This window comes from Mustela lutreola, chromosome 1, assembly GCF_030435805.1.
Source record: "Mustela lutreola isolate mMusLut2 chromosome 1, mMusLut2.pri, whole genome shotgun sequence".
In the NCBI taxonomy this organism is placed as follows: Eukaryota; Metazoa; Chordata; class Mammalia; order Carnivora; family Mustelidae; genus Mustela; species Mustela lutreola.
In genome coordinates this window covers 2,105,702-2,129,748 of record NC_081290.1, presented here as the reverse complement: position 1 = coordinate 2,129,748, position 24,047 = coordinate 2,105,702, and the positions used below count along the sequence as shown (strand labels likewise).

The window sequence follows — 24,047 nt, the reverse complement described above, 5'->3', positions numbered from 1 at the left end:
CTCCTCTCTCTCCCCCTGCTGGTCGGCCGTGGCTTCCCCGTCCCGCGCCGCCGCTCGTAGCAGGGGCCGCGCGGCCGGGAGGGACGGGGCGAGGCCGGCGCGCTCGGAGCAGGAGGCGGCTCGCGCCTCTCCAACGCGCACACGCGCGCACACGCACACACACACGCGCGCACACGCACACTCAAAACTCGGGCCGCGGCACCAGCTGCTCCAGTCCCTGGAAGAGGCAGGCGGGCGCCCCCGCCCCGCTCCGGCCCCCGCTCCCGCCCCGCGCGGCCGCCTCCCCCCTGCGCGGCGCCTCGGCCGGGCGCTCCGGACCAGACGGGCAGGGAGGACAGGACAGACCCGAAGGCGCCCGCGCCGAGGTCTCGCCCGCGTCCCGGAGAGGTCGGCGCGCCCGGGGAGCCACCTGCCGGGCCGCGGTCGGTCGGCGCCCGAAGTGCGGCTCGCGGCGTCCGGCTCGGGCAGTGCGCGGAGCTCCCGGCGCCCCCGGCCCGGCTCACCTGAGTCCCGGCCTCCGCCGTCGCGGGCGCTCGTGGCCCGGAACGTCCCCCGCCCCCGCCACGCGCGGAGAGGACGCGCGGCGGCCGGAGCTCGCCATGGCCGGGGCGCGCCGGCTGCTGTGCCTGTGGCTCGGCTGCTTCTGCGCGGGCCTGGCGCGCGGGGACCGGCTGAGGCAGAGCGTCCCGGAGCCCCGCGGCGCTGCGACCGGCGACCGCGCGGCAGGTGCCGACCCGGGCCCCGCGCTGCGGCCGCACGACCGGGTGTCCGCGCACATGCTGCGGCTCTACGACCGGTACAGCGGCGGCGGCGCGGCCGAGGCGGAGCGCACCCCCGGGTCCTCGGAGCGGGGCTCGCGGCCCCCGCGCCCCCGGCCCCTGCGCGAAGGCAACACGGTGCGCAGCTTCCGAGCCGGAGCAGCCGGTGAGTGCCCCCGGCGCCCCCTTCCCGCGGTCCCGCCCGGATTTCTCGGGGACACCCCCCCCCCCCAGCTTCCTCGCCTGCCCTCCGCTCTCTGATGCCACCGGAGCCGCTCTCTCAGCCTCCGCACTGGCCCACCGAGCCCCCTCGGTCCCCAAGCACCCCGCGTCCGGCCAGCGAGGAGCCCCCGTTTAGAGCCCGGACCGAGAGGGGATCTGCAGAGCCAACAAGGAGGTCGCGGGGGGCTGGACGGACGGCCCGGGGAGGGGCAGGGGCTCCCCCGCGCCCCGCAGAGCCCTCCTGCGCTGGGGTCTGCGCACCCCGGAGCGCCTCTGCCGGTGTTCCCGGCGCTGGGCCCGAGCCAGGTTGCCCCGAAGGCAGATGTCATTCCATGCCAACCCCAAGGCACCAGAGGGAAAAGTCACCCTCGAACGGGACGCCTTCCCCTCGCCTTCGAGACAGTCGCTTCTCCAGACCGTGCGCGCCTCTTGACTCGCGTCCCCTGTGCTCCTGAATTGGACACTTTCCCTCTCACAGTCCCGTGGTGACAAACACAAAAACTAACCCAGGTGGTCGGTTTCCGATTCCTTAAACCCATCGGGACAAACGGGGGCTGCACCTATGCCCTCCCGGGGGAGCGCGGGGGCGGGCGGCGGTGGACGCGGGCACCTCCTGGAACCTGCCCGGAAAATCTGCTCATCCCGTGTCAACACAGATCCCTGCGGACCGAAGTTCGAAGTTCGTGGCTTAGCAAGGTTCCTCCGGTCCCCTGTGGGGAAGCCAGTAACTTAAGCGATCAGCCTGCCTCCCTTGTGCCAACAGCTTGAGGGAAAGTTTCCTGGACACTGACTCGGTTTATATGCTTTGAGGACGCATCAGGCTTTTTCTGCTCACTGCAGGCATGGCACAGGGAAATGCAACTGCAAAGCCTCCAGTGAACCGTTGAAAAATAGCCAAGAATCTTCAAGGAAGGAGGCCTTGCCTCGCGCTCTATCAGTTCTGTCAGAATCACTAGAAAGAAATCTCCCAGAGCTTTGATAGGTAGGACTCCTGGAAAAAGGAAAACCAGAGCATCCATCAAGGAAAGCCCTAGGCTGACCCTGTGAATACACTCTAGAGCCCCAGGCAGGACTCCCAGTAACTGTGAGTTATGCTTTCTGACAGAGGAGCTGGGCCAGATTTCACTGTCTTCCTAAAACCCTGAGCGTACTCTGTAAGGGGCTGCCCTCTGCGAAGGAACAGGAAGCTTCTCGGAGTTCTCCACAGCCGGCCAGCCCCTCCAGGAGGCTCACCGCTGACCACACCAGCGCATACCCTGTTTATTTCCGTGCAACTCCGGGGGCAGAGCTCAAGGCAGGCGCGGTGTGGGAGCCGCAGGGATGGGGAGGACGTGGGCTCGGTAAGGCAGGAGGCCGTCCTGAAGATGCACTCCGATTGCTCTTATCCTGACGTCATTTTCTCGGTGATATTCCCAGGGAGTAGCTAAAGCACCCAAGAGAGGAGTAGTACTTTTTGTATCAACAAGTTTCATTTTTAGTCTGAATCACAAGTTTGGGAGGTGGAATGTGCGTTTTTTCACTCACACCCATTGCCTGGTTGTTTGTCCGTCTGTCGTGGGCTGAGTGCCAGGTGCGTGGGAGATGGGTAAGGGTTTGAATAAGGTGGGCCGTGTTCTTTGGGGCTTTGGCTCACTCTGTGCACTATAATTTCTAGTGCCCTTGATCAGCCTCACGGGTCTTACACCCGCAAATGACAAGCTCTGATAGGGAGGCCAGAAGTCCCTGGAAATGAGGGATTGCAGCCTGACGCATATATACAAGGCTGTGTGCCCTGATAAGAAAAGTAATCCCTTTCGCATCCCGGAGACGGTCTTAATGACTTATTCATCAACTGTAGACACTGGTTTTGTGGAAGCTGAAGTGTCGTGTTACTGCATTGGATGGAGACTCCTGGAGAGGTGGTTCGTGTTGGACCCTTTCCAAGCGTGTTTGGTTACTGGCACACTCAAAAGCCCTTATTATAAGGCGGTCCTGGCTCCGGGAAGGCACGACTTCAGGAAGGTGCTAAGGCTTTCACGTGTCCCTCTCCTTCATCCATATCAGCGTTTCCAGAACACTCTTTGTCTTGTGACTGTGTTCCGATGTGGGTGAAAGATGCTGTCTGCTTTAATAAATCAGATGTGTTTTCTAGTCTGTGGTGTTTGGGTTTCACAGCCTATGGGTTTCTCTGCAGCAGCGACGTCCCGAATGTTAGTGGAGGGTCAGGTGGTCTGCTGGGTATGTGGGGTGGCGGCTGAAGGGCGGACTTTCCACGTGCTTATCCAGGCTGACTTACAGCCTTCCAGCCCTGCTTGCTCCTTGGAACATACCTGATTAAAATTATTTATTGTTCTAAACCTAGAATATCTTTGGTTGAAATTTAGCTGCTGTGGTATCCCTCTGATTACTTTCTACTTAAACCATTACTGGATGGTGGGTGGCATCGATCCTAAGTACACTTTCTCCTCCCTCCGTGCTATGCCGAGGGTGTGCCAAAACCCGAGGTTTGGAACACTCCTCAGTCTTTTTGTGATGTGTGAGGGTTTACAGAAAGATGGGTTTTCTCTTTCCTTTCGTATAAGGTAATTTACAAAACTGTCGATGACAGAGAAGTTTAGCTCTATAAAAATATACCGTCCTGAAGGAAGATAAGAGGTATATGAAGTTAGATTTTATTCTCTTCTTAGTTTAAGGTGTCCTGGGCTACTTTGTAATAAAAGAAGAGTATTTTGCATGAGCTTTCTTCCTGGCTGATCTGAAGATGCAGACTTTGTGCTCGTTAGTGTCTCATCATTCCCCTACTCATAAATTTAACTTCTTCAGGAAAAGTGATTAAAGCACACGTGTTCTTAATAGGAAAGTATCATTATTTTACCTAATGACATGTAACTACAAAAATTATATTTCGGTGAATATTTGTCACTTAAAAAAAATCACACAGACTTCATGGATAAAAGAAAATTGAGGTAATTAAGACCGTAAAGTGAATCCTGTCATTCAATGATTTGAAAGGACAGTGTTTCCTAAGGTGACCAAAACTCTTTAAAAATGAAAATTACCATTTGATGTGTTTCTGAAGGGCAAGGCAAACATATAAGGCTTTGGAAAAGGTAGAGGTGAGGGCAGAATGAGCGTCCTGTAAGGTACATGGGTCAGTGAGCGAACATTATTTTTGATGGGTTTAATGGCAAGGGACCAGGATGACTTTACTAAGATACAGTTACCTTAAAATCTCTGGCACCCAGAAACTAGGCTTGAAATTAATGAGTACCCAGGTTATCTAATGTTCTCATTCAAAGGACAACCGTGCATCTGGAGAAAGGGAGCTGGGTGCGCAGCTGCTTCGAATTACACACTACTTTGAATACAGGATAGCCCCTGATGAAGTTTTTACTGTAATAGGCCAGGCAGCTTTACAATCTCTGACATTTAAAAATCCATAATGTCACGAATGCTTGATTATCCATACTAACGAAAAAGAGAAAGAGAATGAGTTACATGAAAAATTTATTTAAATCTAGCTTTTTAGTATAGTTAGCCACACTCAAAGAGACCAAGGGACTATAAGGGTCAATTAAAAAGTCCCCTAAGTAGATAATCCACTCAGGATATATTTATCCATCAAAAATATATATGTAATTAAGAATGTATTAGGAGGGTTACACTCATTTTATCTAAACAGTGGACCTCTGTAAGCGTTTGGCCCAGTTCTGGTATCTCTAGAAATGAAACAGGGACATGAATGTCAAATCTGCTCGCGCATTTTGGAGTTCTACAAGTTTGTATTTAAAGAGAGACTTCAAGGAAAGCAGGCTCAACCCCCCTTACATGGAAGAAGACATGGATATCATGATGTATTTACCAGACAATTTTTAAACATAGTGAGCTCATCTCAAAACCTATTATTTCTAACAGTCCAGTCTAATTTTCTAGGAGAAACTTTGGTAAAAAGGGGTCTTTGGAAGATGTTAGCAGGTGTTATGTATAATTGGGTCCCATGGTCAAACAGGATCGGAAAAAACAATCATTTTTACTTGCTTTGGGAACTTTTGGGGCTTTAAATACTAGTGAGTCCTCTGGAGAGTGAGTCATTTTCCCCCTGAGAGCATTTTAGAAAATTGTGGTTCTAAGATACCAAGTTGGGGAAACGGTGGTTCAGTGCCTTCCGAATTTCTCAGAAACGGAAGATACACAAAATTTAAGTGAATATTACAGCTGAGAACTGTCTCATTCCTCACTTCCCGGTGAGCACCAATCTCAGGATGTTTACTCACGCTGTTCCTGTGGGGACCACCTTCCTGCTTTCACCTGTTCAACTCCTCTGACTCTAATTGTAGAGTCTGTCTGTCATGAAATTTCCATTCTCTTGATTTCTTTATGAATTCGAAGCCACTGTTCTCTTCTATAGGAAGACATCTTCTATTTCTTAATATTCATCATTTCACAGCTAGTATTGTGCTTTTAAAAGAAAAGCTGCTCTATTTGTGGAGGAATTCACAGGAGATCCTACACATCACTTTGTTTTATCACCATTAATATCTTGATGAAAGATGCACTCAAGACACCTATCAAATCCCTTCTAAAATCACCCGAGTTTGTTGTACTTATGAGAACAATAAAAATTGTTCCTATCAAAAAGCCTCCTGAAAATAATTGAGCAACTTTGCATATACTTTCTAGTCGCTACTCAGGAGGGTTTTTGTTTTGTTTTGTTTTGTTCGCTACATCAGAACTTTCCTCCCCAAATGTGGATGGTTTCCCCATCTATTCAATTTGCATATCCTAACAATCTGTATCACTGATCTGATGTCGGTGGGAGTGGTGGAAATGAGTTTGGAATAGTCTCAGCTTGCACGTCCCCCTGCCAAGCTCCAATTCAGAGCGCGTTGTAATGATTAGATTCCGAACCCATGAACACAGAATCCTGTCATGGAAACACTGACCCGGTATCAGTCGAGGGACACACGTATGCAGGACCATAGCCCCCGGGACAGCAGTCCTGACGACAGTGCACGAGAAGAGCGCTCAGCTAGGGAGTGTATTTAGGGATGCACAAGGTTGTTGGTCTCTTCACAGGCTCATAGCGGCTGTGTCCCAGCACACTGGTACCTCAAGTAGGACTTTCGGTGACACACTTTTTAGGGATGGCAAGTTTAAAGGCATAGATGTCTGCATTCATTTAAAACACCTAAGCCCCTAAGTCACGGAGCCCGTTGAGCATGGTGTGTTGACTGACTCCTTCAGTGATGGAACTACCTTTAAGACCATCATTTCCAGACAAAGAACCACAGTAAACGCAGTGCCTCGATTTTATTTGGGCACAGTATGAATACAATTTTTGGACCAGCTCATGCTGCCATATTACCATCGTCCATAAATACTTCTTACTTTACTGAGTGAATTCTATTAAATGTTCTTTTTATAAAATAAATGCATCTGATAGTTGTAGAAATACAAGATCCTTCGTCCAATCTTCCGATTTTACAGTTAAAACAACCGAGACCCAGCATTATCTTATTTGTTTTCCTTTAAAGGGTATTTTAAAACTAAAACCACCCATGGAATTAAGCTGTAGATGATCTGAATTAAGTGTAACTGCTGTACTTAGGCATATGTAAAGGAACATGGTTTTCAATTACAGAAGAGATTCCTGGTATTTTACTTTTTCTATTCCTTGAGGCTGAGTTAAGAGATCTAATGACTAATCGTGGCTGAACTGCCAACTAATGAAGATAATAGTGCTGACTCCGTTTCTTCATCTATCAAATGATTAAGTCACACCTGCTGTGCCAGTCTCACAGAAAGATGTTAAAACTCAACTGAGATAATGAATGTGAAAATGCATGAAATGGTTAGAAGCTCTGTATAAATGAGATATTCTTAATATCGTAAAAGGTATCTCTCTCCAGCTTCCCACAAGCCTTAAACATACCTGACCTGCTGACCATGTGTAATTGTCTCTGGTACAAAGGATAATATTTCAGCACTAATGTGAGTAGAAGGAGGTGACAGCCCTCTTGTGACACGATCTGAGATACCCCAAACCTACATTTAAGAAGTTACTGTTTCTGTCCTGACCTTGGCAGCTGAATGGAGCAGAGCTGCACCTTTTTAGAGTGATTTCTTGAGGAGAATTGTTCTAACGTGCCATCTCTGGGTTAGCAGAATCGGCATCACCGGGGAGCTTCGTGGGATTCTCCAGCCCACCCAAGATCGTCCAAGTTAAACTCTGGGGGCGGGACCCAGAACTCTCTGTTTTCACAAGCCATCAACCTGATTCTGACGCATGTTTGAGACACACTTGTCAAGCCCATGTCCCTCAAGTTTGGGGGATCTTAAAACAGCATCTGAAATCCAGGATTGACTAATGTGTAAGTCCTGGTCGCATCCGGCACTTTCGTGGGCCTCTCTGTGGACAAATGGTTTATTCATTTCCATAATGGTGAGCTTCTCTCACGGTAGAAGGTAAACCTCCGTCTTTATGGCAGTTTTTTCTCTGGAGTGGACTTCAAAGGAAGTCAATAAAGACTTCGAATCCTCCTTCCACAGCTGCAGAGAGTTTGGGGCCTGACAGATTTGGTGGAAGAAGATAAGGGACAGGGATCTGTGAAGCACATCTGAAGCACGTCTTGTGTTCTGAGCACCCGGCAGAGTTGGCCACGGAGCAGGCGCTCAGTAAATATTTCAGTTGAGTGGAACTAGATGTCCAGGGGACTGGATAAGAAGAGATAGTAGAAAGGCTATCAGCCAACCAAAGGATCATTTAAAAACAAACTTTAAAAAATAAACTTGCCATGAATGACGTTCCCATGAGGCACTTTACCATGTGAAGGTCCGGTCCCAGTACGTCTTCTCCATATACAACGGTTCTAATGATGCCTCTTTCTTTCCCAACGAACTGAGAGGAAACGCCGTTTGGTACCTCTACCCAAGAAGGGCTTCTGCTGACTTCGGAAAGTTGAAACGACTTGAAAGTATTTTCACTTTGGTTTTAAGTAGGAAACATTTTGAATCTGGTAAGTTTACACAGTTGTTCACTCAACAAATCAGACAGACATTTTTCAGGATATAAATATTCCAGAGTGCGCACAGCACGAGGAGCTCAACGATTTACTGGGGCTCGAGTCGGCCCTCCGAGAGCTCATGGTCTAGGAATGCCCTTCGGCGGAGGCTAAGAGTAGATAAACTGATGGACGAACATGTCGCTCTTCCAGAGAAACATACCTTAGATCATCCTTGGCCACGTTTTACTCTGGACACAGAATGGCTGTCTTGAAATTCCAGAAAACTCAGTCGTTTGACTGGCACTCTGTAAGGAGAACCCAAATGCTATGACTTTGTGTTCCAGCTAGGAAGTCTCCGTCTTGCCTTGCCTGGGGGCTCGAGGTGGCTGAGCGACCCTGTCTTCTCACTGGGTGATGGCAAGCACTCAGCCGTGACTGGGGGTGAGCTCGGCTCTGTCCTGGGCACCCCTGGCATTTCTCGCAGCTGTACTTTGTTTGGAGAAAGAAGTAGGGGGAAGAAACGTTGTCCTGACTTACATATTTTCTGTATGACTAAAATGTTTTCCCTGCTTTCTGGGGATTTAACTAATCATCAAGATTTCATTTAGTCTATTTGTTTTAAAATCAGACTTTACATAGAAAGCTTTCCGTCGTGTGTTCTAAGTCCTCTTGAAAACGCTCTGTGTGGGCCAGCAGGAAGGTGAACTTCCACTTCACCACTCCCCGGGCACCGCCCCAGCGGCTCCGGGCCAGGGGCTGAACCCTCGTGATGACGACAGGGCCGGTCCTGAGTTGTAGCCTCCTCACTGTGTCCCTGGTCTCAGTGGGCTCAGGTGCTTTGTTTTCAGATGAAAACAGAAATAAATCTTCTGCCTTTATCTACGAATCAAACTCTGAGGAAAGTCTGTACTGTTAAGAGCTGGTTAACTCACTCTCCAAAGTTAACTCGCAGGTGCCTCATGTTTGCATTTCTACGTGGATTGGTTGGACTCAGTCTGTTTATTTGTGAAAGAAGCACTTACCCAGCAGGGCGCTAGAGTCAAGCCCAGTGCTTATGGCTGAGGAGTCCCATGAGGTTAGCAGGATCTTCCTGTAAGGAGTATATGGCCATAGGAAGGAGCAGGGGTGCTAGGAGAGTCATGTTCGATGCCGGGCTCCAACAGAAGGAGTGCGCTGGCATGACAAGCCCACCTCAGGAGGTGGGGCCTCCCCTCTGCCCTAAAAAACCAAGTCTGGAGTATGAAGCAGAACAGGGGGACGAAGCCACTGCAGGGAGAAGCGGCGGCAGGTGCCACGTCCTGACAGCTGAGCAGAGAGGAGGGTAACTTGAAACTCACCTGATGACTGAATCTCTTGCAAGTCACAGATCCTTTGACTCTAGAAAAGTCAAAGTAAGAGGATAAAGGCCATTGGCAAATCCTAACTAGAGGCCGGGCGCGTTCCCCCCGCGAGGAAGATCCCCAGGGCTCCCGCGGGCGACCGTGAGAAAACAGCTCCACCTGTTGGTAGCAAAACTTCAGCATCGACCGTCTCTGAGCAAGAGCTGGAAAATGAAGAAGCCTCGTTCCTCGGGGCGACCTGCGAGGTTGTTACCCCGTGAATCTCTGCCCCCTCCCTCCCGTGAGGGTGTCCTCCTGCCGTCGTCAGAATCAGGACTGTCGCAGGGAGCCCAGTCTCCCCGACGGGCCTCACCGCCATACTCCACACTTAGAAAGTCATTCCTTACACGTACCCGTCGGGATTCTGCCTCCGTGCACCGGTCTGGTTTAGACCTCAGTCCCGTCTCTGACCCTGGAAAGAACAACCCTGGGACCACCCCCCCTTCAGCCCCTCACGTATTTGTCAACAGTTTTCATGCCATCGGCAAAACCGTTGTTTTCTTCCTGCAGGCCGTGCATCCTCTGTTTACTGAATTCAAACTCGTAAGGCAGAGTTTCCAGACGCTTCATCATCTTGGCTACTGCTCTCCCCTGCACCGACGAACTGGTCAGAACGAGGCGTTCAGAATGAAGCACGCGGCCCAGACGTCACTCGCGGGTGTGGCGCTGAGGGGCTCCTCGTGCCCGAGGACTGCAGGCCGCCTGCAGACGCACACGCGATTGTTTTTTAACCTGAAAAAACCCACCATTGTGGTTGCCTTATGCCAGTGTGTTGTTACTACTCAGCAGGCGTACCTCGGTTTCTACTTCAGTAATTCCAAACAGGTGCGTGTCAGGGTGTCGCCGAGCCGCGGCATTTTCCGGGCACGGAGACCGAGCTGTGGCTGGACCGGTACCAGCCGGAGAGCAGAGACGCCTGCCGCGGAGCTCCTGCTCTTACACGTGTGAGGACTCTAGTTGGGAAAGTTAAGTCAGTTTACAAAATCTGTCCAATAAGCAGCGTGAGCGTCAGTCAGTAGATGTTATCACGCGTGTCCCTCTGCAGGGCGGCGTCCGGCTCCTTACGGAGTTCTCGGTACTCCCTGGCTCAGCTGCTCGCTATCTCGTACCCCCGTTTCTTCCTCTGTAAATACCACGTACTGGTCGGGTCCTCTGGAGGGAAAGAGTATTAACTTGCCCAGAAACTGAGTACTTTAAGGTGAAAGAAGATAAAAATACAGAATGGGTTGGAGAAGTCAAGACCTGTTCTGGCGGGATGCTTGAGCGTGTTGTTAAACCAGAGTGGGAGAGCAGGTCACCTGGAACGGCCAGCATGCGGCGCCCCCCGGTCTGGGTAGGAACGGTCAAGTGTCACGTGCTGGGCCTAGGAATAAAATGGGACCTCGAGTTAGGAGCTGAATAGGAGCTGGCCGTTCCTTTTCTGAATTTTGGCAGCTTCGATGTCTGTTAGGATTAGATTAATTTAGGACGTAGTAAATTTCTCTTTAAAATACAGGGACTATTGCTATGCAGAAGCCTCTGGGTGTGCAGCATTGCCTGCTGCCAGCGCGGGCTCCTTCTGATTCCCACCCCATCACCCCTGTCTCCCTTCATTCTGAAAAGTCTGGTTCCCCGTGGGCGCTTCTTCCCTTGACTCTGGCAGAGTTAAATGCTCGCTTCGGTGCTGCTCCAAGAACGTAGTTAACACCTTCGACAGCAAGTAGGATCCTTATGGCACAGTTACCCCCATTTTGCTTCTCGGCCCCAGGCTCCCCCCCCTCACTTCCTTCCACCACCAGCGTGGACCGCAGTGGACGTTTGCGTGGCCGAGACCCAGCCCAGGGGCCAGCACCTCCTAGATGTTCAACTCGTGTTTGTTAATGCGGAACATTTGTTTTGCTTCGGTTCTGGTTCTTTGTTGGCTGTAGTGGATGTACTTGCGTCCTACACAAACAACACCACTGAAGCCGTGTCTGGAATCACGGTGCCAGGAAGCACTGTTGCTGACCTGCCCGTTTAACTCTTCGGGCTCTGTCGTCGAGCGGTTTGTTAATCGTAGACCTCGGACTGCAGACTGAACCGATTAGCCACAGCTGGAGGGAAAATTAAAAAGCAGTTACCGAGATTATCTTTGTCTAATGTTCTTGGTAAAGGAAAGCCTGTTGCATTCCGAGAAGGGAGTCTTTTGCCCAACTTAGTTTCTGGTTCGAGGATTCATGCTCAGCAAAATCCTAATTCTTCTCTGCACGTGGGAAAAAAAAAAATGCTTTTTTTTCTTTTCCTTCTGGACTATACGACGACAAAAGTGACAGTTATCCTAGACTGCCATTGTCCGGTAGAAATGTCATCTGAGCCACAAACGTGAGCCACATACGTAATTTAAAATTTTGGATGTCCACATTTAAAAATATGGGAAGCAACCACTGACATTAATTTTAATCATATATTATTACACTGAAACTATTCTGCACCTGATTCTGGTGTGGGTGACTTGGGTCAGAAGTGGCCCGCACCGACACTCCGTTGTCAGACACCAGCGGGGTATCTGAGAATCCGACTCTGGCTCCGGGAGATAACGTCAGACCCCACAGGACCTCCCTCCACTTCAGAGGCGGATCACGAGCCCAGGTCGTCGCCTGGAGTGTAGGTCCGGATTGGAGGTTCCCAGGAACCCCCTCCTTGGGTTTTGATTAATTTGCTAGAGCAGCTCGCAGAACTCAGGAAGCCCGTTTGCTTTCTGACTTACCAGCTTATATGAACAGGATGTAACTCCGAAACAGCCAGATGGAAGAGGTCCGGAGGGCAAGGTGTGCGGCAGGGGTGGAGAGTCCGTGCCTCCCCCCGTATGTCGCTTTCCCCAAATCTCCATGTGTTCACCGACATGGACGCACTGCGCCCCATTCCTTTGGGGCTTTATAAGGCTTCCTAATACAGGCGTGGTGCTCTAAGCCCTTGGGGAGGCTCTGTCTCCCGCTCCTCTCCCCTCCCTGATCAGGGATGGGGCTGAAGCATCAACCCTCTAATCAGTGGCTTGGCTCTGGGGGCAACCAAACCCTTTCCCTATCAGGCCTCTAAATTCACCTCATTAACGTAACAAAAGGCACCGGTGTGGTGCTCTTTGGAATGACCAAGGGTTTTAGGATCTCTGAGCCAGGCAGGGGACCAGGACCAAACATATATATTTATGATAAAATCACACTATCATAATATTCAACCCAAGACATCTGAGTCTTGTCATTTTAGCGTGCGGTCCATGTAAACCTCTGGCCGTGTGATATTCTATATTCTTTTTTGAACTGACTCTGTGAAATCCCGAGTGTATTTTACTCTTACAGCGCATTTCAGTCCAGCTGTAAACGGCGACTCTTTTGGACAGGGCAGTGCTGGCTAGCGAGCCTTCACAGAGCTTTTCCTGGGTGCAAGGTGCGTTCCCTGCCCCGTGTCGATTAATTCTCACACCCCTGCCTTTGATGCAATTGGGCTCTTTTCCCAGAGGAGCAGACAGACTTACGGAGCTTGGGTTGGTTATTTGCCCAAGGACAGCGAGTGGGTGTGGTGGCGCTGGGCCTGGGCGACTTGGAAATCGTGTGCCGAGCTACACTGAAAGCACCACCAGAGGCGGGGGGCAGATTTACGAGAGGACATTGAAGATTAGACACAGGGCTGGGAGCTGTTTCACAGCAGGTCACAAGGTGTCTGGAAACATGTTTGGAAGAAGGAATTTTTTTTTTCTCTTTTTTTGAGGAGGAGGAACCGTTTGAAACCAAAACGTTGGGGGCGGGAGTGCTCTTACCTTACCCGCTAGGACACCACCACCAGACCCCTTGGAGTTCCCGTCTCTCCCTGCCAAGAGGTCTGTTGGGCAACCACTGGCTTGCAACATACTTGGAACAGCGGCTCCCCCTCCTTCCATTGGGAGCCCCCATCTGCGACGAGAAGTCTGAGTCAAAGCACGCGCTGTGGGGACTGCTATGCATTAAGGCAGGAGTCTCCGAACAGCCCTGATGCCGTGGCTTTGTTATGAAGGTCTGCGAAGTATTATCCTGCTGTCATGCATCGTACAAATGTGCACAGATGGCAGTTCCCTCCTCTTCCTTCACATGGTGTTAAAAATGAGTAAAATATGTTTCCCATTGCACTTCCCTTGTGCTTGGGGACTCCATGAACTCATTTTAAGTTTCCACGTCTTTATAAAAATGTTTTGTTTTTACTGAAATATGTTTCTGATCAGGAACATAACTTCAGGATCGCGTGTATGTTCCTGAACGCCGTATGTATAAGGAACAAGTGCACGGAGGCGGCTTCGGACGCTGGTGACGGATCCCGGGACAGGGCGTTCTTGAGTCCAAGCACAGCCTTACCACTGACTTGGTAGATGATCTCAAGAGAAGGAATCAGCCTCTGCCCTGACCGATAATCTCTTGTTCTGTCGCTCTCATGTTTGAAGGATTGAAACACAATTGACCAATTTCAATAATTTTCATCAAACGACATGGAAGAAATTCAACTCTTAAGTTCTTGGGATGATGTAAACCCCGGGCAGACTCTACACGGGCATTAATGCTTTAGGATAATTTGAGTGTGTGGCTCATCGCTTCACATAAATTACCTGAATATTGTCCTCTATGGTCTTGCTTACCAGCCCTCACTGCACCGTAAACGCTGTGAGGCGGGTGAAGACACAATCCCGCAGTACAGCCCGTGCCAGCACTAACAACAGTGAGAACTTGTATGGGAACTGCTTTACCCGCATCTCACGTAGTCGGGCTGGAGGAGAGGGAGGTGTGGTCTCCGCGTTATGAACTATGAACGAGAGCCCTAGCTTGCCCGAAGCGGCTGAGCCTCCGCTTGAATCCAGGTGAGTCTAACCCCACCGGTGCTTGTAACCGGAAGGCTGTCGGCGGCCACGGATAAGAAGCCATTACAGTCCGGGGCCGGATTTAGAGGACTGGTTCTCGGTGCTATTATAACGAAGGGCCAGAACTCTCAGCTCTCATGGCAGGAAGTTCACTGCTGAGTTACAACTTCTACACATCCGTGCTGCTTCAGGAAAAGAAAAACCAAAAACCAAATTCGTAAACATGGCTCATCTTTGCTTTAATCTTTCTGTAGCTTTCTCTAGCTTTAAAAAAAAAAAAAAAAGATTTTATTTATTTATTTGACAGACAGAGAGGCAGGCAGAGGGAGAGGGGGAAGCAGGCTCCCTGCTGAGCAGAGAGCCCGATGTGGGGCTCGATCCCAGGACCCTGAGATCATGACCTGAGCCGGAGGCAGAGGCATAACCCACTGAGCCGCCCAGGTGCCCCACATCTTTCTCTAGCTTTGAAAATTACTCCTGTTTTCTTTTTTTTGCTTGTCTGTCTAGCTGAGGTGAGACTCACGTAGCACAAAGGTAACCATCTCTAAGCGGACAGTCCTCAGCGTTTGGTACCTTCGCACTATTATACGACAACCACTAATTTCAAAATAGCTCCTTAATTCCAGAATGAAGCCCCCCACCCAGTAAGAGCTTCCTCCCCCTTCTGCTTGCCTCCGGTCCCCGGAAAACAGCACTGTGCGTTCGGTCTCTACGGGTTACCGGCTCTGACTATTCCGTGTCAGTGCAATCATGCATTCTGTGACCTTCTGTGTCTGGGTCTTTCATTTAACACGATGTTGTCAAGGTCCCGCGTTCTAGCATGTGTCAGTTCTTCATTACTTTTTATGGATAAATAATATAAACATTTTATAACATTATATGTAAATATACATGTATGTTATATAGAATATATACATGTTGACTGGATGGATAAATAAGCATCTCCCGCGAGGACACGGCGCCGCCGTCCAGCCGTCCCTCCGGGGTGCACTTGCGCGCCCTTCACTTGGACTGTTGTGACCGTGTACCTGCAGGGAAGCTTTCGCGTGCACTTGGCTGAGTGTCTGTTTTCCTTTCTTTGGGCTTCAGGGGAGTAGCATTGTGGGGTCACATCGTATTTCTGTGTTTGACTCTTGGAGGACCTGCCAGATGTTTCCACAGCCGCGGAAGCATTTCACCTCCCAGCCGGCAATGTACAAGTGTTCCTTCTCCGCCACATCCTCTCTAGCACTTACTTTGGTTCTGATTACCAAAGCCCGGCGAGCGCACGTCACAGGGTACCACAGTGTGGTTTTGACTTACATTCCCCAGTGACTGTTAATGTGGAGCGTCTCCTCATGTGCATATTGGCCCTTTATAGATCTTCTGTAGAGAAGTGTCTACTTGGTGCTTTTGCCCATTTTTTATGGGTGTCTTTGGCCTTCTGCGTTGAGTCATATGAGTCAGTTGTATGCTCTGGGTGCCACAGCTTATCCACAGTATGATTGGAAAATATTTTCTTCCTCCTCTAGGTTGGACAGACTTTCTTGACAATGTCCTTTGATGCATGAACATTTGTTAGTCGAGATGCAGTCTGATTTACACATCTTCTCAATTTATTTATTTATTTTTCCTTTGCAGCTTCTATTTTGGGTGTCATTATCTAAGAATCCGTCACCAAATCTAAGACCCTGAATATTTTACTTGTATGTTTTCGTCTAAGAATGTAATGGCTCTAGCTCTGTATTTAGGTCATTCATTCATTTTGAGTTACGTTTTGTATGTGGTGTTAGGTGTTAGGTAGGGGTCCTGTTTACTCCTGTTAATTCTTCTTCTTTTTTTTTTTTTTCCCCTCCCTAGGAACCCTTGGAAGCAAGGGACTGCACATTTTTAACCTGACTTCTCTAACCGAGTCTGAAAACGTGTTATCTGCCACCCTACACTTCTGTGCCGGGGAGCTCATCAACGTGAGCTTGAGCTGTCCCGTGTCCGGAGGATGCTCACAGCAGGCGCAGGGGAAGCACTTACAGATTGATCTCTCTGCGTGGATCCTTAAATCCGACAGAAACCAAAGTCAACTCCTGGGTCATCTTTCAGTAGAGGTCGCCAAATCTCGAGACTTGGGATCCTGGCTGTCTAAAGACATCACTCAAGTCCTGAGGAAGGCCAAGGAAAAGGAGGAGTTCCTCATAGGATTTAATATTACCTCCAAAGGACACCCACTGCCAAAGAAGATGTCCCCCTTCCCCGAGCCTTATATCTTGGTGTACGCAAACGACGCTGCCATTTCTGAGCCGGAGAGTGTGGTCTCAAGCCTACAAGGACACCGTAATTTCCCCACCAGAGCTGCGCCTCCGCTGGACAGCCATATCAGGGCTGCCCTTTCCATGGAACGGAGGAAGAAGCGCTCGGCTGGGGTCCTGCTCCCTCTGCAGAACAATGAGCTTCCTGGGGCCGAGGACCAGTACGGGGAGGACGGGCCATGGAAGGAGAGGAAACCCTACAAGACCCTTCAGACTCAGGCCCCAGAGAAGACTAAAAACAAAAAGAAACAGAGAAAGGGACCTCACCAGAAGAGCCAGACGCTCCAGTTTGATGAGCAGACCCTGAAGAAGGCCAGAAGGAAGCAGTGGATCGAGCCTCGGAATTGCGCCCGGCGGTACCTGAAGGTGGACTTTGCGGACATCGGCTGGAGCGAGTGGATCATCTCCCCCAAGTCCTTTGACGCCTATTACTGCTCCGGGACCTGCCAGTTCCCCATGCCCAAGGTAGCCCTCGCTCTCTGTCCTGTCCTTCCTGCTTGGGTAGAGTAGAGACACGCTCACGGAGCGCGTGCTTTCATGTACAAACCCGTCTGGACGCTCACTGATTGCATCCGGCGCGCACCGGGCAGTCGTGGTCAGGCTTGGTGTTTTCCTTAACGGTTGTTACCGTAACACGAAGTCAGTACTGGTCTGAAGAAGGATACGAGGGAAAATGTTTGTGTGAAATGTGCTTTTCGTGTGCTTCCAAACACGGCGTGTGTTGAGGGATGTGCCGTGGTCAGCTCTGTGCGGCTTGGCGCCCGCAGGCACAAGCCCCAGGGGACAAAAGGCTGGTCTGGGAGGGGCTGGTCAGGGAAGGACTAGATGTCGTGGGAAGAGGGACGGGCAAGGACTAGTTGGAGTGATGCCCCTGTAGGGTATTTCTTGACGAGTGGTCCCCGTGGGATGAGCCGACCCCACCAGTGGTCTCCCGTGGGATGAGCCGACTCCACCGGTGGTCTCCTGTGGGATGAGCTGACCCCACAGGGTCGGGATCAAGGCCGGGCCCGGGGACTCACTCCATGAAATCCACCAGGTGCGTGTTTCGTCTGCATCCCTAGTAAACATCCAAAAAGGAATGCAAAGGAGGGTGTTTTGACCCTGTAAGTTTCTTCCAAAACTTACTGCAACCAGTCAGAGCTTACCTGTGTCTCTTCCCAAGTCAGCAGAGACAACTTTATCCCATCAGGCCTCAGTATCCTAAACCTTTACCCTCAGAAGCTTCCCCAGTCCTGCCTCGGCCTGCACAGCACATCCTGGCGACTCCTCTGTCTTTGGATCTAAAGTTAGGAAGAGACAGTGGTGCCCTCTGACCTTCAGTCAAACTTATCGCCGAAATTCTGTTCTTGGCTTCCAACAGTCTGAATCTCTGACATACAGTGAAATGGGGCTGTAGGAGGATCAAAATTCGGAGAAAGAATAGAGTTGGGTTTTTTTTGTTGTTGTTGTTTTTCAATTTTTGCTGCTATATAATAACGGAGGAAAAAAATCCTTTTCCTCCAGGAGTGAAGAGCTCCTGCTTATAGTTCTTTAACGTTTCCTGTTCTCGTGCTACTAGTCCCATGACCATTGGGTTGTTAAATGGAGCACATGCAGAAGGTCTGGCTGAACAAGGCCAGGTGGCAGCCTCAGGGCAAGGAACTTGATTGAAATCCCCGTTTTCTTACTAGAATACCTCAGAAGGACAAGCTTTCTACATCTAAGACTTGTCTTTCCTGAGGATTTTTGCTGATTCCGTGTTTCGTAAATCTAAACACTAAGTAAGGATTATGTACATGTACTATGATATAAACAGCCTTATTTTCTCTAAATATTCATAAAGACTGCATCACTGATCAAATAAAACTTGTTCCAACTAGGGAAGCATTTAGAAACACACCACAAAGACGCAGAATGTAACAGTGATGAATTTTTACAGTGTGGGTTGCTTCGCGGCATTGAGAGGTGGAATGAATTCAAATCTGTCTCTAAACTCAGGATGACTGAGTTTTCCAAATAATCTCTCACACTCGTGCACTGTACCTTCTTCTATGTAGCCTGGGGAAGGAGTTTTCCTTCCTGACTCCAGATTTTCCTTCCTGAGCCAGGGAGCCCTGACCATGTGGAGCTCTTCAGTGCGTTTCCAGCTCCTCCCTCCGGAGGCCGGGTCCGGTCGCCACTCCACAATAGTGACCCCCACTTGCCCGCCGGTTGGTTACGCCTGCCTTGACTGTTCAGAATCCTGCTGTTGCTTCGGTAGATCTTCCTGACGGTTCTCCATGATCCAAAGCATAATTATTTAAAAACTTATGAGGGATAAGTTAAGAGGAACAGAGATAGGTTTGAGTGTGTCAGTGCAGTGGAATGACTAAACATACAGGCTCCTCGCTGGGCTGCTTAACCTTAATGTGGCTATAGCTTGCCTGGGGCTGTGTCGGTTCTGATCCAGTGGTTCTGAGCATAGAGCCTAAGAATCTGCATTTTTAGTAGAGTTCCTGACAGTTGCTGGTGCCGCTGGGCCGCGAAGCCCTCTTTGAGTAGCCACATTGAGAACTAAATCCTTTACCTCAAATCTTGGCTCTACCTCTTGCCAGTTATGGTTTTGGGGAGGAATTATTCATGTTCTATACAGATGACCCTTGAACAACATGGGGGGGTAGGGGCCCTGATGCCCTGCGTGGTCGGAAATCCACTGATAACTTTTGATCCGTAACGTAACTACTAACAGCCTACTGTTGATTGGAGACCTTATCAATAACAGCAACAGTAGATCAACAGGTATTTTCTATGTTGTATGTGCTCTGTACTGGATTCTTAGCAATAAAGTAAGCTAGGAAAATGAAAATGCTTAGAAAAACTAAATATGAGAAAACACATTTACAATACTGGGTTTATAAAAAAAATTCACATGTAAGTGGACCCGTGCGGTTCAGACTCATGTTGTATAAGGGGCGACTCGGTGTTAGTTTTATCATCTTTGAAATGGGTGCCATGGTCCGTAATAAAAACAGCAGTACCTACGTAATGGCAACTGTGGGGAAATGGAACACGTTGCACATAGCAGGCCCTCACTCGACGCAGCAGATCCTTGCTGTTGACATTATTGGTAATGGTCGTTGTCCAGACGGAGGAGAACAGGACATTAAATACAGGGGCTGCAGAAAGACCGAATAGCGAGAAGGATCAGGAGAATAAAAGATGTTAGGACAAGAAAGAGCTTCTTCAACGTTTTTAGCCCCTTTTCCAACACCACAGAGCCTAACATCAGGTTCTCCCTGCGGGTTCAAGCCCGTAAGCTCTTCCCGTAACAGCCCTGGGGGAGCCGTAGAAATCAGGACGGCCGTGGCTCAGCGGCTGAGCTCCTCGTCGCATTGTGCGGACTCGGACTCGGGCCCGCCGGGGTAAGGGAGGCGTCCCTGTGCGAGCGCGGGGACCCCGAGCGCGGCGGGAGCGGAGTGCGCTCTCCGTCTCTCCTCGCCTCCTTCGGGTCGGCCTCACCGGAAGGTCCTGGCGGGGCCCATTCGGCCCTGCAGGCCCCGCGGCCCCGGGTGTGCGGTGACCAGACGGCGGGGCGGGCGGGACCGCAGGCCGCGGCTGCTGGGGTGACCGATACGCGTCCGGGTCACCGCCCGGCTCCCGGCGCGGCCACCGGAGCGAACGACCGGCAAGAAGGGGCCGGACAGCCGCGGACAGCGAGGCCTGCGGCCAGACCCCGAGGAGCCCGGTGGGGCCCAGCAGGCGCCGCAGGACTCGGCGATGTCGGTCGGACGCTCGGACAGACGTTCTCCCGGCCGCGCGCCCTCGCGGCCCTCCTTCCCCGGGGCTCCCGAGTGGACGCCCGTGGGCTCGGGGCGCCCTCGACGGCCGGGCCCGTGACGCGGGGCTGCTCCGCCTCCCCAGACGCCGCGCGTTCCCTTGCAGGCCCCGGCTCGACGGTGTCGGGCGATGGCAGCCGCGCGGGCCGGGCGGGCAGCGGACCCGGGCCGCGGGCGACGAGGGGCCCCGGCGAGGACACGGTCGCCGTCGCCGTCGCGGGCGCGTCCGGAACCCGGTGAACCCGCGGCGCGGCAGGTGCTTCCCCAGGCTCGGCCGCGGGCCTTTCTCGGGTCCGACCCCGCGGCCGCTCCGGGCCCCGGGCGAGGCCAACGGCGGCCGCGCGACCTGGGAAAGGCCCGGGGAGCCCCGACGCGGCGCAGCCGGACACGGGCCTGCGGGCACGAGCCTGCGGACCCCGCGCGGACACGGGCCGAACGCGATGGACCCGCAATCCGCTTCCTGAGTCTCCAGGCCCAGCCTCGGGGCCTGAACAAAATGACCTAAAACCCTCCACCTTGGTGTCCGGTCCTCCACGCCCGAACCCCCTAGACTGACGGTGGAGGCACGTGGTACTCTCATTACGGACAAGCGAGAGGGGCGCCCGGGGGCTCGGTTAAGCGCCTGCCTTCAGCTCAGGTCGTGGTCCCAGGGTCGGGGATCGAGGCCCACAAGGGGTTCCTTGCCCAGGGAGCCTGCTCCTCCCTCTGCCTGCCGCTCCTGCTTGTGCTTGCTTGCTTTCTCTGACAAATAATAAATAAATAAGATAATCCTAAAAAACAAAAACAAAAACCAGAGACTAGGGAGAGAGAGAACACAGACGACAGGTTTCTTAGGCTATGCAGAGAGAGCTATGAGAAGGATGGTCTGAACTAAAAAAAACAAACATTATAGACTGGCAACCTGTTTCAGAAAAACAATTACTGCATGGATCTTTTGTGCATGACGTAATGATTCCCAGTAAAGGCGGCTTGATCAGGGGATTCTGTAGTGAAGAAACATGGGGAAACTCCCTAGCAAATTGAAGGTTCCTGATAAGACAGGCCAACCCGGAATCAAGGGCCGGTGCCTACATTCCAGCGAGCCCACCAGAGACTGCTCCGAGTTTCTGAATCTATCATTTGTGAGTTAGAGCTTAAAAAAAAAAAGACAGGAATTTTCCTAGGAAACACCCATGAATATTTTCCGTATCTACTCTGGGTCATTTGCACAGAACCTCTCATTTTTGTTGATGGGAACAATTTCCACAGTAATAGGTAAAATGGAGAGCATGTTATTTCTTGTGTATTTTGTCCATTTAGCAAGTATTTTTCGGTGTCCAGCACACGTTGTGTTCCAGGCCCCGGAGACCAGAAACACAGCAGTTTTGATCAGTCGAGACCCCTTCCACTTAAATAGATCCACTTCAAATTTAAATATTACAAGTGTCATTAAAACACTAAGAATAACAGAATAATGATGTCAGAAAATCTGTGGTTTAAAGAAACTCTTTGGGGATCTCTGAGTCTTAAGAATAAATCAGTAGAGAAAAGTGGATGGCTGCAAAATTTTCTTTGGAAATTACCAGTACCGATGAAGTCACAAACAGTGGCCGTGGGTCTCTCTGGCACAGTAGTTAAGTCTGTACCAGTTACACAGTTTACGGATGTACCAGACACATGACGTGCGATATCGGACATAGACAAAGCATACTTTGCTTTGCAAAGCGAATTGAAAGTTAATAATCCTTTCCAACACATACTTAAAGTTTTTAGGAAGAAAGAGGAAAAAAAAAAAAAACCAGTTGCCCACCATTCAGACCATATTGTAAATAGTTTATGCCCATTCACAGTAAAGTTAAAGTCTCATATATGGATAATTTCTTTCATTAAAGTTGAAAGATGGGGTGAGACAAATCGGACTTGCCCTTTCTCTGCCAAAAATAATCCTTTTCTTTTCTTTTCTTTTCTTCTTTTCCTCCTCCTCCTCCTCTTCTTCTTTTAGTCGTATGCCAGCTTTCTGTGTTATTTCCTTCTCCCTTGGTTTGTATGTGCCTTAACCTATTGAAGTTGTCGTATGGGAGTCTTTAGGAGGTTGAAATTAAAGCACCAAGTCAGAGGTCCCTCTCAGCCATGAGAAATATGGCTCGAAGTCTTGAAATTAAAAACCCCGAGTTTTGGCTCAAATCTCACTTCTGAATTGACATGTGATCTCTGGCAAGTTGCCCAATTTCTGTTTCTAAATGTGTGTGGGACAACACTGGGTTCACCTGCCCAAGAGAGACGTTGGGGAACACGGATGTGGTGCGGCGGGCGTCCGTCCTGCGGTCTGAAGCGCTCTGACAACACCTGCGTGTCCTGGGCTTGGACGGGGCATCCTTCAGGGCGCAGCAGAGCCCGAGGGAGCCCTGTGACAGTCGCCTGTGTCACGTGGGTGTCGGCATCTTCCCAGGAGAGGACTTCGCCAGGCACCTTTGGTCCAACTTCTGATACCCATGGAATAACCTCGGGCCCCCTGTTCCCAGAGGATTTGGCCCCCCCATGAAACGGATTTCCACACGGCCGCCTGGAGTCAGAACCCATGGAGCGACAGTGACCCCCAGTGGCCAGTGGGGCGGTCGTCTTCACCTCTGTGCTCCCAGGTCAATCACAGCGCAGAGCGATTACCGTCCTGTCCATCCTGGCAAACAGATCAATGTTCCTTGATGCTTGGTTTTATTTTAACAGCGAAGTGTCAAACCCTAGAGCAGGGGCGATCATATATCTGTGGGAAGCGTAGACTTGAGAACGAACGGGGTGTTTTGCAACCCTGTTGTGGAAGACATCCGAGGACGTATTAACACCCCGTGTGGGGACCAGGTTGTGTTTAATTAAGTGACTCTGGTCTAGGTAACTGGATTCAAATCCTCACTCTGTCACTTCCTAGCTGGTCGACTTTGGACATGTCATTTGAGTTTTCGAGACTATTTCTTTACTTGAAAAACATAAACACTGGTCGTTGTGGTTGTAAGGGCGTGAGATAGCAGGTCACACACAGCTGGCGCGTATATATGCACACACAGCCGGTGTGACGGATGTGTGTATCGGTCACGACAACCGTCGTGGTGGGGTGTGATCCGAGCTCGTACTGCACAGGTGACATCACGGACGAGCTGAAGCGCGTCCGCCGTGGTGCCGGTGAGCTCAGGTGACGGGCAGTGAAGGGTGGGAAAGCAGCCCACGCTAACCCCCATGTTCTCCCATTTCTTTTCCAGTCTTTGAAGCCATCAAATCACGCTACCATCCAGAGCATAGTGCGCGCGGTGGGGGTCGTGCCCGGAATCCCGGAGCCTTGCTGTGTGCCCGAGAAGATGTCCTCGCTCAGCATCTTATTCTTTGATGAAAATAAGAACGTGGTACTTAAAGTGTATCCTAACATGACGGTCGAGTCTTGTGCTTGCAGATAACCTGGCAGAGAACGCGCACAGATGCTTAATTCTATCAGTACTTTATTTAATGGACGCCCCCTCCTTTTTTTTTTTTTTTTTTGCACTGCCAATGCATTTCACCCCAAAAGATCTTTTTATAGTTAAAGATAACGAACAAATAGACTGATGATTTCCACCAAGGAGAACGACTGTGCTTGTTTTGAATGTAACTCAATGCAAGATTTTAGTAAATATGGACATTTACTTCTTTTTTAAAAAAAAATCACAAAAAAAGATCACTCAAACTGTTTTTAGAGCTATTAAAGGACACACTGATTTATTTTTGTAATGGGCTTTGAAAATAGGTTGGGAAAACACCAGTAACTTTTCACTTATCTCTAAGTAGGCT

The 24,047-nt window shown here is 50.5% G+C and overlaps 1 protein-coding gene across 1 annotated transcript; it reads left to right on the top strand.

Annotated features, from left to right (window-relative positions):
* Nucleotides 1–66: 66 nt before the first annotated feature.
* On the top strand, nucleotides 67–23,978 carry BMP3 (bone morphogenetic protein 3). Its single transcript, XM_059154801.1, has 3 exons — nucleotides 67–924; nucleotides 16,019–16,926; nucleotides 23,486–23,978. The coding sequence occupies exons 1-3, from the start codon at nucleotides 600–602 to the stop codon at nucleotides 23,675–23,677; spliced, it is 1,425 nt and encodes a 474-aa protein (XP_059010784.1). The 5' UTR covers nucleotides 67–599; the 3' UTR covers nucleotides 23,678–23,978.
* Nucleotides 23,979–24,047: the final 69 nt, after the last annotated feature.